The sequence below is a fragment of the Schistocerca gregaria genome, chromosome 5, assembly GCF_023897955.1.
Source record: "Schistocerca gregaria isolate iqSchGreg1 chromosome 5, iqSchGreg1.2, whole genome shotgun sequence".
NCBI lineage: Eukaryota > Metazoa > Arthropoda > Insecta > Orthoptera > Acrididae > Schistocerca > Schistocerca gregaria.
In genome coordinates, this window is record NC_064924.1 from 165449768 (window position 1) to 165467820 (window position 18053).

Here is an 18053-nt window from a genome sequence, read left to right on the forward strand (position 1 = left end):
TGTAGTACATGACATAAACTAACAAATTATCTGACTGTATGCACACTACTTTGAGATAGTAACAGAACATCAATTCATTTTTAAAATATCGATCACTGATATAGGTAAAGTGCAAGAACAGGGAACAGTGATCACTCACACAAAAATAATATGTTTTCACAATGAGTTAATTCTGTTCCCTTAGAATATGTATGAGTGTTATTAATACACAAATATCACACTGAAAAATTCTATGAAATACAAACAATGGAATGAGTAAACATAAAACACACACACACACACACACACACACACACACACACACACACAGGTCTGAGTGACTGGTTGCAAATTTGTGTGTTCAAGTGTGTGTGTGTGTGTGTGTGTGTGTGTGTGTGTGTGTGTGTGTGTGTGTGTGTGTGTGTGCCAAAGAGGGAGGAAAAAATTACATATATTAAGCTGAGCTTCTATGTCCCACATTTTGTTTATGTCCTACACACAGTCCAATGGCTCCACTACACGTAGTGAGTGTATATTTTGTCAAGTCATCAATCTCATTCATCCATCCACTGTTAATTGATGCATGTGAGACTAGGTTTTGCATTTTCTAACCTGCACTTCATAACAACTCACAAAAGAAACACTCATATCTAACTATTAATAGTATTTAGAACAAGGATATGTAAGAACTAAATGAACTACCTGCATCCAACTTCAGACTTCTTTCATCTTTAGCTATGTTGGATGAAATTTTTTCAAATGCCTCCGCTCCCCAGTTGTGGATGTTTTTTAATTTCAGATACTCAGCTATGAGAGCAGCAATATGCAACTGACATGATGCAGCTTCTGAATAGTTGCCTTCTTTGTCATGGTTGCGAGACATTGCTTCAAGCCACGTGTGTCTAAGCTGAGGTGTGGACGCATAAGAGTTGGCAAGACTGTGCTGTAAATCAACGAGCATCTCTGGATCTTGATGATGTTCCCTCATTTGTGCTGTTGCCATCAGCACAGTTCGAATTCGCTTTGTAAGGTCTTTCACTTCCAGAGGGAAACCTATGAGAAATATCATTAGGAAACAAACTTCAGCATTAGATACTACAGAATCCAACTCGTAATAATATAGTGATATGTGATCTTTACTTACCTGTACCCTTCATTACTTTGTCACTAGAAGCATAACTGTTTATAAGAGAAAGTGATTCTTGGAAACGGGCATTGTTCAGACCCATGACATTTCCCAACATTTGCGATACAGAAATTATCACCTGAAAACAACAGAGGAAAATTTTCTGATTCGGGTTTTTGCAAAACAGGAAACTCAAAAGTAACATTACAGTAGCATTTTTATCTCTGAAAATAAGGAAAGGTGTTTGAGAGAATCACTCTCAATTAAACACAATAATGATAGTTTAAAAACATGAACTAGGTGGATATATTCATCTGTCTTTCCACATTTCACTATCAAAATGTAATGGTACAACAGCTCACAACATTAAATGTGTTGCAAAATGAGCTAATTAATTGCACACTACAAAATATTTTTTTACTGACAACAACAATAATTTAACTCTACTTTGTTTTCAGGGGCATTTTCATAACATTTGGTGTGGCACTGGTGACTACTTGAATATTTATTAGACTGCAGTCAACTATAAAAGTTTACTACAGGAAAAGCATGATGTACTTATAATTTTAAAAGGACTTTTTTTATCTTTTTGTGTTGTTAGTTTTAAACGAATGTCTCCAAATGATCTTTGCTTTGGATTTACAGAAACCAAGAAGTTAAAAAAATGAATATGTAACTATAATAGCAATAGTTTATGCATCTATGAAATAGGATACAGTAACTTTGTTAACATCAATCTGAACTACAGAAGCAGAAAAAGAGAACGGGAAAATAAAGGCATTAAAGAAGAGGCTCTCAACTAAAATATATATAACAAGCAAAAGATGAGCTATGGAAACAAAATGTCTGCATTCATATTAGAAACAATGGTTTAGAACAAATGATTACATGCTACTTGCAAGAAAAATTTAGTTCTATCAACAACAAAAACATCTTATACTTTGGATGCCATGTATTTGGATAAGTTCTCTTATGCAATATCCTTCTCTTCACATTTTTTTCATCTTTTTAATATATGTGCCACTTTCCATTATAAATACTCCAAATTAAGTTTTCAATTTGTTACTAATGATAAAAAAGGTCAGTACACAAATCAAGGGAACTCCTCAATTAAAATCAACAAATGCAACAACAAGTATAAAAAATGCAATATAATTTATAGCAAGAATGCCATAAAAATATTAAAAAGGAAAACCCATCTCACTGTTTCAGAAGATTAGTTTTCTAAGTCAGGAATTAAGGTTAAATGAGACAGAGTGGAAAGGAGGCAGAAAACCAAGTCTTCTTATATCTCTCCCATTGCTCCTTTTTTCCTCTCTGACTTGTTCCAAACAAAATTCGCATAACTAGGTATTCTACACCATTTATCAAATGATGTTATTTTAATAAATACAGCAATCAGCCATTTTTTGTGTATTTTTGTTTATCCACATACGCATTTTAGTCTTTCACTCATCATCAATTGGCATAATAGTGATACATATCCAAATCTTCAGTAGGCCTAGGTACATCATTAAAACATAAGAAAGAAAGTTGAATGCTGCTGCTGCTGCCCTATGAAAAATGACAATTCTGTGTAGCTACTATACGCCTACTGTAGATTCAGATAAGTATTATGCCAACAGAAGACGGGTGAACGCCTAAAAATACTAGCAGCTAAACAAAATTGTTCTTTTGCGCAGGGCAGCTCCAGCATCCAATCTGCTTTCAATGTTTTAATAATATACTTGGACCTAATGATGATCCAAATATGTATTATACCTACTGAAGATGGGTGAAAGACCAAAATGCATATTGGCATAAACAAAAATACATACAAAAAGTAGCAGATTGTTGTATTTCTTAAAATGATATAATCCACAGCCAAGGAGCTTAATGACTAGAAAAAAAGATAAATTATTATTTATCAAATGTCTCAGATTCATCAGAATTTCCATTCTGGTTCTTTACTCATAACATTAAATAATCTTTGTACATTCTGTACTATAATTAAAAAATTTACTACCAGACCTTGTTATTTAAGATATAACTCTTTCTCAAAGTGAAAAGGCAGATTTTTATGTGGCAGAAAACTAGCTACTGGCCTCTTTGACAATATTTCAGATGTAACAAATGCACGAAGACGCGACTTAATTATGAAGGGAAAAAGCATTTTAGAGCTAAACAAAGAAGGAATGAGCTTATTTCTTGACATCTTAACAGCTTAATATCAAGTTATAAAACTGAAATGGAAGAAGCTTCGCAAACAGGTCAGCTTCCCTCTCCCCCAACATGGTTAACTGAAGTATGATTATCTTCCTCATAAGCAATCAAAATTAGGGAATAAGACAAATACTTCAGTAAGATGGAAGTTTACATGTGTAATAAACAACATTTTCAAAAAAAACAGCATAATTTGGATATGGGAAAATAAATGTCACTCTTCTCTAATGAGTGATGTTAAATTTGACTACTTATCTATCTCTATCCACACTACTCTCTTGGTGCAGTCATAATAAAATGCACTGTTCTCAAACACATATTCTCCTCTAATTTGTTACCTAGGAATTTAAACACTTAATTTGACTACTAGTTTATTAGACTTCGCTTAAAAAATCTATGATGTTCTCTGAATGTGATTAGGAGTAAAACTCTAATAGCACTATTTGAACAACAGCAGAAATACTTTCACTATTAAGACTAACACATTGGTTCTATTTGTGAAAAATAAGTAAGAGTAGGGTTTACAATCAGATTGAAGAAGTCAACTGCACCTTTACAAAAGAACCATACTGGCATTTGCCAAAAGGAATTAGGAAAATTGTGAAGAAATTAAATCTGGATGGTAGGAGGGCAACTTGCACCACCATCTTCCCAAATGTGAGTCCAACAGATTAACTATAGCATTTAACACCACTTCGCCTCCTCACAACCAAACCGTCACCACTCAATCTACCCTAGACCCAGAATACTACAGAACAGTGTGCCATCACATCTAAGATTTTGTATTCACATTTGTTGGCTTTGCCAACTCAAAACTAAAAACTCATCTTCCAACTTAATCTAGACCTCAAGTTATCCTAAAGATCTGCCTGTTACTTCAAGATACATTCCAAAAACTAACATAGATGTAAAAGAAATATTGTCATTGTTCTATTATTTTTCTAGTTAAGCATGTATGATGTCACAACCACATCATCATTACATTACGGGATGAGAATGACATCCACTGTCGACAGATTCAGTTGACACAGTCCAACATATCATCATTGCATCACTTCACTTGGTGTTATGAAGCTCTGGACATGGGTGTTTCTGCCAGCATTATTCTTCAACACAATCTAGACCTTTCCTGTTCTTATAGTACAGTCAGTAATACTCACACATCTGATTGGTCTTGGCAAGTAAGCATTTTCATTACATCATTTCCATCAACACGTTTGACACTGATGTGCATGGATGGTATAAGGATTTTATCAACTGTGTGCATTTTATTAACTGGATTTTTATCAAGACATGTATGTGAGTGGAGTGCCTTTTATGCTTTGACTTCATGTAACGAAACATGACAATTTTATAACAAGTTCCATAAGATAATATGACGGCAGCCTAGGACTGCTGAAAACAGTTATCTTGGAACCATAAAAGTGCCTACACTGTGATCACGTCATATACAGTGTGTTCTTCATTTTCAACCATACAGATCACCACATGAAGCAGAACATGCACTTGCAAGACAGATATAAGGTGGTATGTGAACAAGAGATATTCAGTAATCATTCCCATTCAGGTAAAATTATAAAGATCTTCTGCTACACACAATATGGTGGCTTGTACAGTGTGGTGTTGATGTCGACATGCCGTCTGCTTCACATCTCCTGTGCAGCATAGCTACGTAAATTTAACTATTAACTGTGTTTTTCTTACTTGTCCCTTCTTTTTCCATGTGTTTTTGCTTTCAGGAAGCTTTAATTTTCGAGTACTAGTAATAGTGTTCCATAGATTTCGTGTTTGTTTTGCATACACTCCAGAGACAGTTAGTGTTTATTTTCATTGTTTCCAACAAGACATGTCTAGTGACCACAGTTTAGTCAGCTATCAGCCGCCTGTAGTGAATTAGCAGTCTAGTTAAAAAGTTGATTACTTAACACTCTAGTGTAAATTGTTGATTTCTTAGGATGGACAGGATGTGTGACTGCTATGTACGGACGCATGATGAGCTGGCCACTGTTTACAAACACATGAATGTGCTGATGGCCGCAGTCAGCTGTCTTCTGGCTGCTGCCTCTGAGTGTAGTGGCAGTGGAGAGTCTGGTGTGTCGCATGGTACAACCCAGGTGTTACATGCTTCACCCAAGGTCCCTGCTGTCGAGACATCTTTGCGGGTACTGGGCGCGGTTGGGCCACCCTCTCCCCAAGGGGAGTGCCGGGTTCAGCGGCGTTCCCATCACACGAGGCAGAGGGTCAATGTGGAGGCTGGCCGTGTGGCATTGCCCACTCTGCCTGTGAGTAGACATGTGGCTGATCCTTCAGCAAGGTCTGAGCAGGCACACGGGGGGAGGAGTTTATTAGTGATTGGGAGCTCCAATGTTAGGCAGGTGATGGAGCCCCTTAGGGAAACAGCAGAAAGGTCGCTGAAGAAGGCCAGTGTTCACTCTGTTGCTTGCCAAGGGGCCTCATCCGAGATGTAGAGGCCCTGCCAGCAACGATAGAGAGCATTGGGTGCACCTTACTGCAAATTGTTGCTCATGTCAGCACCAATGACTCCTGCCATCTGGGTTCAGAGGTCATCCTCAGTTCGTACAGGCAGTTGGCGGAGTTGGTGAAAGCAGGAAAGCCTTGCTCGCGGGGTGTAATCTGTAGTGAATTTGTAATGTCGTTCCCAGAACCAATCGCAGTCCTCTGGTTTGGAACCGAGTGGAAGGCTTAAACCAAAGGCTCAGACGATTCTGCGGATATCTGGGGTGCAAATTTCTCGACCTCAGCTATCGGGTGGAGAAATGTAGGGTCCCCCTGAATAGGTCAGGTGTGCACTACACGCAGGAAGCAGCTACAAGGGTAGCGGAGTACGTGTGGAGTGTACATGTGGGTTTTTTGGATTAGAGAATTCGCTACCTAGGCCTGACAAGATGCCTCCCGAGACGCAACAAGGTAGCAGTAGGCAAAATGCAACAGGGAATGACAATATTAATGTGGTAATAGTAAACTGCAGGAGCATCTATAGAAAGTCCCAGAACTGCTCTCATTAATAAACGGTCACAATGCACACATAGTACCAGGGACGGAAAGTTGACTGAAACCAGATGTAAACAGTAATGAAATTCTAAACTCACAATGATATGTATACCGCAGAGAAAGGATGGACAGTGAAGGGGGAGGCGTGTTTATAGCGATAAAAAGTGCAATAGTATCTAAGGAAATTAACGGAGATCCGAAATGTGAAAAAATGTGGGTGAAGGTCACGGTTAAAGCAGGCTCAAACATGGTAATTGGATGTCTCTATAGGCCCCCTGGCTCAGCAGCTGTTGTGGCAGAAGATCTGAAGGAAAATTTGGAAAATATTTTGAGTAGGTTTCCCAACCATATTATAGTTTTGAGTGGAGATTTTAATTTACCATATATAGCCTGGGAGACTCAAACATTTATAACGGGCAACAGGGACAAAAAAAATCCACAGTCCCCCCCCAATTGTATGATTGAACTGAAGAGTTCCTAGATAACAGAACGCAGCATGTCATCCTCAATGGAGAAAAGTCTTACGAAGTAAGAGCGATTTCAAGTGTGTCGCAGGGGAGTGTCGTAGGACCATTGCTATTCACAATATATACAAATGACTTTGTGGATAAGAATCGGAAGTTCACTGAGGCTTTTTGCGGATGATGCTGTAGTATATCGAGAGGTTGTAACAATGGAAAATTGCACCAAAATGCAGGAGGATCTGCAACGAATTGATGCATGGTTCAGGGAATGGCAATTTAATCTCAATGTAGATAAGTGTAATGAGCTGCAAATACTTAGAAAGAAAGATCCTTTATCATGTACCTACAATATAGCAGTTAATTCCATAAATTATCTGGGAGTAGGCATTAGGAGTGATTTAAAATGCAATGACCATATAAAAATTAATCATCGGTAAATCAGACGCCAGACTGAGATTCATTGGAAGAATCCTACGGAAATTCAGTCCAAAAACAAAGGAAGTAAGTTACAGTACACTTGTTTGCCCACTGCTTGTATACTGCTCACCAGTGTGGGATCCATACTAGATACGGTTGATACAAGAGAGAGAGAAGATCGAAGACTCTGCAAGAGAGACACTCAGTAGCTTGGCACGGGCTTTCTTTGAAGTTTCGAGAACATCCTTCCAATGAGGAGTCAATCAGTACAATGCTCCCTCCAACATATTATCTCGAGAAGAGACCATGAGGATAAAATTGGAGAGATTAGAGCCCACACAGAGGCATACCAACAATCTTGCTTTCCACGAACAATATGAGACTGGAACAGAAGGGAGAAGCGATAGAGGCACTCAATGTACCCTTCGCCACACACCATCAGGTGGCTTGCAGAATATAGATGTAGATGTAGAGACCAGTTCAGCGTCAGAAAAAAATAAACCAAACTAAAAAGCAAAGCCCTTTTTTTTGTACTGACTGAACTCAAAAATATATTATTTGCTTTTTTGTGACATGCCTTGATTATCAGCAACAATTTTGGAAAAATGAAACTGATTAAAAAAAAAAAAAGAAGTCCAGCGTGATTAAGGGGAATTAAATATAACAAGCAACAAATTGAAGACAGAGAAGAGGACTGTAAAATGTAGACAAACTAAAAACACATGGTGTCCCTGGAGGAATGGCCAATATTCAGGGACATGACAGGAATGACCACTTGAAGCAAAAGTCACTGGTAAAAATGGGCTCTAAGATGCATACTTTAAGAGCTACACTATGGGGTCAAAGGTATCTGGATACCAGGCTGAAAATGACTTACAAGTTCATGGCACCCTCCTTCAGTAATGCTGAAATACAGTATGCTGTTGGCCCACCCTTAGTCTTGATCACAGCTTCCACTCTCACAAGCATACATCCAATCACGTGCTGGAAGGTTTCTTGGGGAATGGCAGCCCATTCTTCACAGAGTGCTGCACTGAAGAGAGGTATCAAAGTCAGTCGGTGAGGCCTGGCATGAAGTTGGAGCTCCAAAACATTCGAAAGGTACTCTATAGGGTTCAGGCCAGGACTCTGTGCAGGCCAGTCCATTACAGGGATGTTGTCGTCGTGTAACCACTCTGCCACATGCCGTGCGTTATGAACAGGTGCTCGATTGTGTTGAAAGATGCAATCGCCATCCTCGAATTGTTCTTCAACAGTGGAAAGCAAGAAGGTGCTTAAAACATCAATCTAGGCCTGTCCTGTGATAGTGCCACACAAAAACAAGAATCGGTGCAAGCCCCCTCCATGAAAAACACGATCACACCGTAACACCATCACCTCCGAATTTTACAGTTGGCACTACACATGCTGGCAGATGACGTTCACTGGGCATTCAGCATACCCACATTCTGCCATCGGATCGTCACATTGTGTACCATGATTCGCCACTCCAAGCAACGTTTTTCCACTGTTCAACCATCCAATGTTTATGCTCGTTACACCAAGTGAGCCGTCGTTTGGCATTTACCAGCATGATGTGTGGCGTATGACTAGCTGCTCGACTATGAAATCCAAGTTTTCTCACGTCCCGCCTAACTGTCATAGTACCTGCAGTGGATCCTGATGCAGTTTAGAATTCCTTTGAGATGTTCTGCAAAGATGTCTGCCTATTACACATTACGACCCTCTTCAACTGTCAGTGGTCTCTGTCCGTCAACAGACGAGGTCAGTCTGTATGCTTTTTGTGCTGCCCGTGTCCCTTCACGTTTCCACTTCACTATCACATTGGAAACAGTGGACCTAGGGATGTTTAGAACTGTGGAAATCTCATGTACAGAAGTATGACACAAGTGACACCCAATGACAAGATCACATTCGAAGTCTGTGAACTATGCTCTCCCACAATGTCTAATGAGTACTGAGGTCGCTGATATGGAGTTCCTGGCAGTAGGTGGCAGCACAATGCACCTAATACAAAAAAAGTTTGCTTTTGATCACATAGTATATGAGCATGTGCTCATGTTTGATACTGTGAAATACACCTCTCATAATGAACAAGTGCTCACAGATCTTTAGATACGCATTTTAGAGCCCACGTTTAGTAGACTTTTTTACTTCAAATGATTATTCCTGCCATACACCTGAATAATGGCCATTCCTCCCGGGACACACTGTATCTAAATGAAAATTATACTCTTTTACTGATGATGAAAGGGTAGCCAAATCAGAAATAGTGAAAATGTTTTCGAAATAGAAGAAGAAGAGCAGGGGGAAATCAGAAAATTCTTTCCATCTAATGCTCTGAATACTGTAGTGTAAACAGATATTTGCATGCTCCAATGTGGATATAAACTACGTAAAGAATTTTTTTAATATGGATAATGTGTTGGTCATCAATATTCAAAAAACTAATTAAGGTAACATGTGATAAAATAAATAATAAATTAAAGTACACCAACCTGCAAGTGGACTCTTGTAAGACCTTTGCGATTACTGAACTCAAAATTGCTTCTCATCAGAAGATACAATATGGCACAGGATTCTTGCCTTATTGTTGACAGTCTGCTATTACAGCATCTTAGCAGCTCATAGCATAGTCTTCCACAAAGGACTGCATCACCTGTTAATTCAAGCCTTACATTCAGTATACAAGTAAATGCTAAAATATTCAACATTCTTGAAAAAGTGATCAATGGCTGCAAACAAACTAGTTGGAAATTTATAGAGTAAGTCTTTTGCATAATTCGATTCCCATTACCAGTGATAAAAAGCACCATTAAGGCAATATTAATCCATTTAAAGTTAAACATTTCTTCCTCAAATCATAATTTCCAATGCACACCATGCCCCGAGGAGTAACTAAATCACTAATCAGATCACTAAAGATAAGGCCATATTTTCTTTATCAACAATTGCTAACAATTTTCTCTGAGTGTTCTGAATCAACTTAGCCTCAAACATACAACATTGAAATCCCTTAGCATTCTTATCACAATTTTACTTGGAACTCCACTAAAACTGTTAGCAATTTTCTCAGTGTGAGTTGCAATATGCTCAAATAATACAGCATAATGGAATACAGTATACTTATTATCATATCAGTGTCGTACAGGACAGTTTTCTGTGCTTCATTAAAATCTGCCACATATGTTTCCAGCATTATGAGACCAGTGTGTTCATTTTTCCTGATCTAATATAAGGAACAGCTATTTTTTCTGTTGTTATGACATTTAGACATGTCTTATCAAATGCAGAGTAACCATTAGCAAGGCAAAAACAAACAGGGAACCTGGTTAGTTTGAAACTAAGCTTGTTTCTGAGTGCTGCTGCAATATGTCATGACTGAAGCTGCCTCGAGAGTAACAGCAGAAACTGAATGTCTGTTTTACTTGTCAGGTTCTATAGGTATTCCCTGTGCAAGCAAATGGAAGGCAAATATAACTTGTCTTGTTTACCAACTTGGTAATAGACATATAGAAAATGGTAACTATAGCTTAGCAAATGACCATATTAAAGACTGAAATACCAGAATTTTATCTTGTTGTACGTTGTTTCAGCCTTGTTTACAGAAACACTAAGTTGTAGATATAATTTTTTAGAGAACATCCAAGTGAACCGGGGGAAAAACAGTATTTCAACAAGAGAACACAAATATGACAAGTTTCAAAGTTTTTCTGATTAATACCCCACTACTCTAGTGATATAAAAACACAGAGAGTAACAGCGATAGTATCTGTGTAGCACAGTTCTACTTTCAGCAACCACAAATCCAAGGGTTGCGGCAAACAGGTCACATGGGGATGGCTGCTGAGCTGCTACAGAAAATAAATACCAAGCCCAGTAGCTGGAATGGCAGTCTGTATCTTTATGACAATTCTGGCTTTGTTCATCAGTAGTGATTTAAAGTTCACATTACTTGCAGTTACAGTGATCGAACATCAATCTTGGTTTCAAAACACTATGTAGCCAGTACACTCTGTGTCAGGTATCATCATAAAAAGTTGTTCCCAATTGAAATGGTTGTTAACACTGACAAGCTTTTGCAAGTATATCTTCAGATCTTGGAAGTTAGATGAAAAAGACTTATGGCGATACCCCCAACAGAGGTGGCACAGAGAAAACACTGGGAATCTATTTCAACACTACCATCATGTTTAAACTTCTAGTCCACAGAAATGTAAACAAAAAATTCTAACTCTAGTATCACGTCATGTGATAAGAAAAACAATGTCTTCCGTCAAGAACTTAGAGATAACTGCCAAAGACAGGTTCTGACACAGACTTAATTAAGTACATCACGCATGAACCTGGATACAAAGATGACAGATGCTGTAGATATTAACCTCTCAAGCTGGGAATCAGCTCACGGGCCACGAGCTCCTGCACTAGCTGTGAGCCGACCACACACTTGCCACTCATATTTCTTTGCCATCTGTTGATAACAACTGGCACTACTTCATCAGTTAAATATAGGGGAATCTGTGCTGGCATAATGTTAAGATCTTTGTCACATTGAGTGAGTACACACAAATCAAAAATTAAAGTCTTTTCTTGTGGGTGTGGAAAGGGTATGAAATGGTAGTTGAAACTATCGAGAAGGTTAATGAACAAGGAAAAATTCAACAGACAGCAATTTTTTTGTTTAACAGTCTACATAGAAGACAAAGGAAGAAGTACATGTAAATTTCTCATAATATAAATGCTGGAAACTCCTGGGAAGAGACTTTGTGGTATAACTCTGTCTCCAAGATTTACTTAAAGTAAACCAAACTGAAAGTTAATTTTAACTGATTAGGTTCATTTTAAATGTCTAATTTTAACAATTTATGAACACTTCATTAATTTTAGACAAATGACCCTTGCTCTATGGCATGCAGAAACTACCACCTTGAAGGGTTAACACCAATTCTTTGTAACAGTAAATTATAGAAACAGCAGTAAATGCTGAAATATCCTTTCTGCATTTATAATACTTAAAGCATATACTTGTAACCATTTCCCACTTTAATCATCTTTACTGTAAATCAGGCTTCTTAACTGTCTCCTTTTAACTTATTTGTTGGTTTTGTAAATTGATACTCTAAAATGTCAACACTAATTTGTATAACAGTTTTGGTATGTCTTATTGAAAGTAATTCTTACCTTTAAATAATGCAACAGAGAAATTGTTTATATATGCTCGCAAAGCTGCAAAAACATGCCGGAACAATGTTTCTGACTGACCAACTTGAAGGAATGACAGATAAATATCAAATAGCTTCTTCATTACAACATTATCTCCCTCAGTATCCAGCAAATTGTCTTTAAAGTGTAGGCAATATAATCCTAAAGCATCCAAAGCAATCAGTCCAACTTCAGTTGCCATGTTTGCCTCCAAAAGTGCTTGGTAAAGTTTACTGGAATCATTTTCTGCCACTGAAACAATGAACAGCAGCAAGTTGTCAATGTTTATGATTCATACAAACAACACAATCAAATTACATTTCGGTGATGGCAATACAAATCTTGTATAAGAATGTCCTAGAAGCTCCACTCTCAGTTCATAACAAATTCACAGTGATCATCAGACACACTGAAGCAACAACTGTAACTACAACAACTACAAGATAATTAACAATGAAAGAAATAGAATAAATGAGTCTTTGTTGTAGGCACTAAAATTTTTTCTGACGGGCATAAATGAATAAATAAAAAGTTCTCTTCAAACAATACTTCTGTTTTACTATGGCCCTGTACTTAAAGGTAAATGTGAATGGAAGCAAGCTAACAACATATGATTTCAGAACCACAGAAACAAAACATGGATTGATATTCACATCAATGTTTGTATACACATATAGCTATACAAAATCCAGTGTCAAGTCCTGGCCTACAGGTTACTGAATACTTAGTTTAATAGCTTTTTTTTTAATGCTGTAGCATAACAATGGACACAGAAAAACAAAAGCTTTTAGTATTTATCAGATGGTGCAAGGAAATATCGCAAGTTTCATCACACAGTTGGAGACACTATTAATGAGGTTACACAGAATTAACTGCAGCATCGTTTTTTGTGAAGACTCTAATATTGATGTACTATGTGATATTATGTGCCATGGTGGTCCAGTTGGTGGAGGGCTGCACTAGCTCTGGAGATACCAGGTTCGATTTAGGTACGAGCGTGGATTTTTCCTCATTCCAGTCCCTCCAGGACAGCTACATGTCCACTCGGCCTGCTATCAAACTGAGTACCTGGGGGGTAAAAGAAGGCTGGATGATGGGCTTACCACACACCCCCTCCTAGTACCGTGACAAACAACACCCTGCACTCTACTTGCAGTCAAGCCAGAAATCCACTTTGGGGGTGGGTGCCAAAGACTTTACCTGTTATCTCATATTACTGTTTGAGAACATCTCAAATTGTTTATGTGCAGTACTGGATGATGACAGCTCAGCTGTAAGACTCATTTGTGATTTTCTGTCAGAAGGATCACAGTTAATAGTAACTGACAGGAGTCATATCGTGGGTCCAAAGTTATATGCAGGGTTCCCATGGAAGTGTTATAGTCCTCCTGCTATTCTTTATGCAAACGATTTAGGAGCTCTCATATTGTCTGGATATGATGCTGTTATTTACCATCTATTTAGGTCATCAGAGGATCAAACAAAATGATTTAGATAAGATGCCTGCTTGGTGCAAAAAGCAGTAACTGACACTGAATAATAAAAGGTGTGAGATCCTGCATCTAAATTCTAAAAAAAATGCTGTTGTATTTCAGTTAGACAATAAACAACATAAACTTACAAGGCTGTCAACTCAACTAAATACCTAGGGATTACAATGATAAACCACTTAAATTGTGACCATCTGGAAGCAAATGTTTTGGGGATGGTGAACCTAAGGCTGTGCTTTATTGGCAGAACACTTACATGATGCAACAAATCTAGTAAAGAGACTTCTAACACTATGCTTGACTGTCCTCTTCTGAAGTATTGCTGCATGGTATGGGATCCATACCAGATAGGACTGACGAAGAATATCAATGAAGTTCAAAGAAAGGCAGCTTGTTTTGTGTTATCACATAATAGGGGAGAGTGTGTTTTGGTCATAATAAGCAAACTGTGATGGTACCCATTAAAACAAAGACATTTTTTTATTGAAAATAAAGATTCCAAGACTTACCAAGCGGGAAAGCGCCGGCAGACAGGCACATGAACAAAACACACAAACACAGAATTACAAGCTTTCGCAACTGGCAGTTGCTTCGTCAGGAAGGAAGGAAGGAGAGGGAAAAATGAAAGGGTGTGGGTTTTAAGGGAGCCCACACCCTTTCATTTTTCCCTCTCCTTCCTTCCTTCCTGACGAAGCAACTGCCAGTTGCGAAAGCTTGTAATTCTGTGTGTGTGTTTGTGTGTTTTGTTCATGTGCCTGTCTGCCGGCGCTTTCCCGCTTGGTAAGTCTTGGAATCTTTATTTTTAATATATTTTTCCCATGTGGAAGTTTCTTTCTGTTTTATTTACATTTTTTTATTGTCATGATATCTATTTGCAAAATTACAATAACTAACTTTCTCCTCTAAAAGCCAACACATTTTATTCACCTAGATAGAGAGAAATATCCACAGTGATATAATAAGAGAAATCAGAGCTTGCAGAGAAAGATTTAGGTGTTCATTTTTCCCATGCGTTATTTGAGAGTGGAATGGCCACGAAATAGTCTGAGAGTAGTTCAACGGTTTGCCAAAAACAGAAATATCTATTACAGAGAAATCATGAAGACGCGCAAAACAGGTTTTCAGTAAGAATTGAAGATTATAAAGTAACAAACATGGTCAACTTGTTTTTTGTCCCCCAAATGTTTTCAAAGTTTTGGATATATAAATGGCTATAACTGATGTATCTTACTATTATGATTAATTGACCATAACAAAATATGGCAATCAACTGACAATCATATTCATATACTAAAGGAAAAATACTATCCAATATTATCTAAGTAATGACTAACATCATAATGTTTGAAGAGACCTTGTGAGAGCAACATTGATTGCCAAATGATTTACAAAGCAAACACTGAAGATAAAAAACTAGTCCTTTTTTTTAAACTTGTTACTATAAGTGCGTTGAATTATTCTTTTCTTAAAATAAACTGAGGTAAAATGATGTAAGGACATGGGACACACAACATCTGGGAAAAAAGTATCTCAAGCAGGGAAGAGAGAGAGAGCTACTTCATTCAGAGAAAACAAAGAGTTAAAACCCCACTCTGACAAGAATTTTAAAATCACTCAGCTTTCAATAACAATAAAAAAACATATGTATTGTGTGGTCTCTCCCTCCTCTCTCTCTCTCTCTCCCTCCCTCTCTCTCTCTCTCTCTCTCTCTCTCTCTCTCTCTCTCTCTCTCTCTCTCTCTCTGAACCCAGTACAAACAATATGGAACCTTATTACACAAGAAGTTACAAATAAAACAACCTTATTACACAAGAAGTTAAAAATAAAACAAGTGAGGCAAATGAAACTGAGTTCAAAACAAGAACAGTTAAGATAATAGACTCCCATCTGGGTCGTCAGGAGGTTAAAACCCCATATGGCGATCCTAATTGTGATTTTCTGAGGTTTTACCAAATTGCTTACAGAAACGCCATGAAGTTTCTTTTGAAATGGATGTGACTAATTTCCTTCAAAATCCAAGCTTGTGCTCTGTCTCAAATAGATGACATTAACAATATTTCTTTGCTTTGCTTAAAACAAGTACAAATAAATAGTTTTCAATGCCATAATTCTGTAATGCTTACCTAACTGCTGCATATTCTCTCTTCCAACACTGCTGCTTCCACTGTGCGTATTAAATGCTTCACCATCACCAGAAAAATCTGGAGGTTGCATTCGAGCTGGTAAAGTCATCGCCTTAGTTGTTCCTGGTTTGCCACTTGCTCTTCCAATAATCTGACGTTTCCCAATATATTTAAACTGATGCAAGCACATCCTAGAAACAAAATTTCAAATCTTGTGAGACAGCTAATAATGCATGAAAGTTCCTAAGTACAAAAATTATTATGTTACTATAAAATGTAATGATGATTTTCAGAAAGTAGGGAGAAGAGGCAGTGCCCCCTCAGAGAAGAAAGAAAACTCACTCAATACACCTGAAGAAGCTGAGTGTATCTGTCTCAGAGCACTGCTGCCACCAGTTCACTAAATATTCATCTCCCAAGTATTTTACAACAAACATGAAGCACAGCAAAATATCTTTCACTTCTGATGCTTGCAGCTTGTCACATCGAATGGGTTGTGAGGTACTCACAGACCTTTGAAAAGAAAAGAAAAATACAAAAATAAGTATTTAACTTCAATAAATAGATAAACTGACAAGATTGGATTTTCCATTGATAAACAACACCATTGTTATATCTAAGTACAACAACGATTTTCATGTGCTGAGTATGTGGTATAGCTTACAATTTACTGCCAACTCAGTAAGTGATACAGCTTATAGTGTACTGCCAATTTCTTGCAAATTGCATCTCTCCAACCAAACATTTTTATAACAAATGTAGAAATGAAAATAACAGGAAACGTGAAATGTACAGAATTCATATAATTTATGAATATCCTTACTAGTTAGGGACAAGAAAAATTCATTTCATTTTATGGCCAAATATACTATTATTTCTTGCCAAATTCAGTGTTATTTTTTGCCGATATCAGTCTTATTCTTTAACAATTTGCCATAATTTGTTACGAAATTTTTTGTTACTTTTGCCAAATTCATTTTTATTTTTCCAAATTCTTTATTTATTGGCAGATTGTTAGTTATTTTAGCCAGATCATTGTTATTTTTGCCATATTCATTGCAATTTTTGCCAAACTCACAGTTGTTTGTCACATTTACCAGATTTGTTGCTATTTTTAACAAAATAGTGTTTTTTTGTTTGGAAATCTCAATATCATTTTTTTTGCAAAGTTCGGTGCAACTTCTCTGCCAAATTTAATAACAATTTTGGTGTTTTGATTTCCAACTTTTTTTTTTTAGGGTTCTAGATTTTTTCATAAACAGTGTTGTTTTTTGCCACATTTGTGATTTTTTCCAAGTTTTGCGGTCCGTTCGCGGTCCGCACCCGCCACGTGCTGCTCCTGAGGTTTTGGCCCATTCCTGGTGCTCCACAGACGTCCAGCTCGTCCACCACCTGTGGTCGTGGCAGCTATCTGGGGCCGTACCCGCATTTGCCATTTTTTGCCAAATTTGGTGCTTTTTGGGAAAATCAGTGTTGACATGTGGAATAATCAGGTCTACCTCTGGATGTTTGTGTCGCTCTGGCACAATATTTCGGCCATGTAACTCGTTGCCTTCTTCAGGTGCTATCTGAGACTGCCATATTGGAAGATTTATGCCCAGAGGGTGCTGGGTGCCCTCTTTGCCATCCGCGCCCGCCTGGCGCTGCTTGTAACGTGTTGTCTCTTCCTCGGTGATCCCTCGGACATCCGCGCCCGACTTGGGCGCCATCTGTGGCAGCTCTGTGAGGCCTGTCCTGTGCCGGGCGGTCCGTTCGCGGTCCGCACCCGCCACGTGCTGCTCCTGAGGTTTTGGCCCATTCCTGGTGCTCCACAGACGTCCAGCTCGTCCACCACCTGTGGTCGTGGCAGCTATCTGGGGCCGGACCCGCATTTGGCGTTCCATTCGTGGTCCACGCCCGCTTGGCACTGCTCCTGAGGTGTTGACACTTCCCCGGTGCTCCCTCGGATGTCCACACCTGACTTGGTCTCCATCTGTGGCAGCTCTCTGAGGCCTGTCCTTTGTTGGGCGCTCCATTCGCAGTCCACGCCCGCCTGGCC

General features: G+C 38.3%; 1 protein-coding gene across 2 annotated transcripts in view; it reads right to left on the reverse strand.

The window, feature by feature from the left end:
• Positions 1 to 18053, reverse strand: part of LOC126273114 (dedicator of cytokinesis protein 9) — a 319479-nt gene that overhangs the window by 91198 nt on the left and 210228 nt on the right. For both annotated transcript variants that reach the window (XM_049976565.1, XM_049976564.1), the window contains 6 exons: positions 16358 to 16528; positions 16016 to 16206; positions 12382 to 12654; positions 9699 to 9859; positions 1124 to 1244; positions 682 to 1032 (listed from right to left, as the gene is read on the reverse strand). In XM_049976565.1, the coding sequence (XP_049832522.1) occupies positions 682 to 1032; positions 1124 to 1244; positions 9699 to 9859; positions 12382 to 12654; positions 16016 to 16206; positions 16358 to 16528 (1268 nt within the window). The remainder of the gene's footprint in view (positions 1 to 681; positions 1033 to 1123; positions 1245 to 9698; positions 9860 to 12381; positions 12655 to 16015; positions 16207 to 16357; positions 16529 to 18053) is intronic.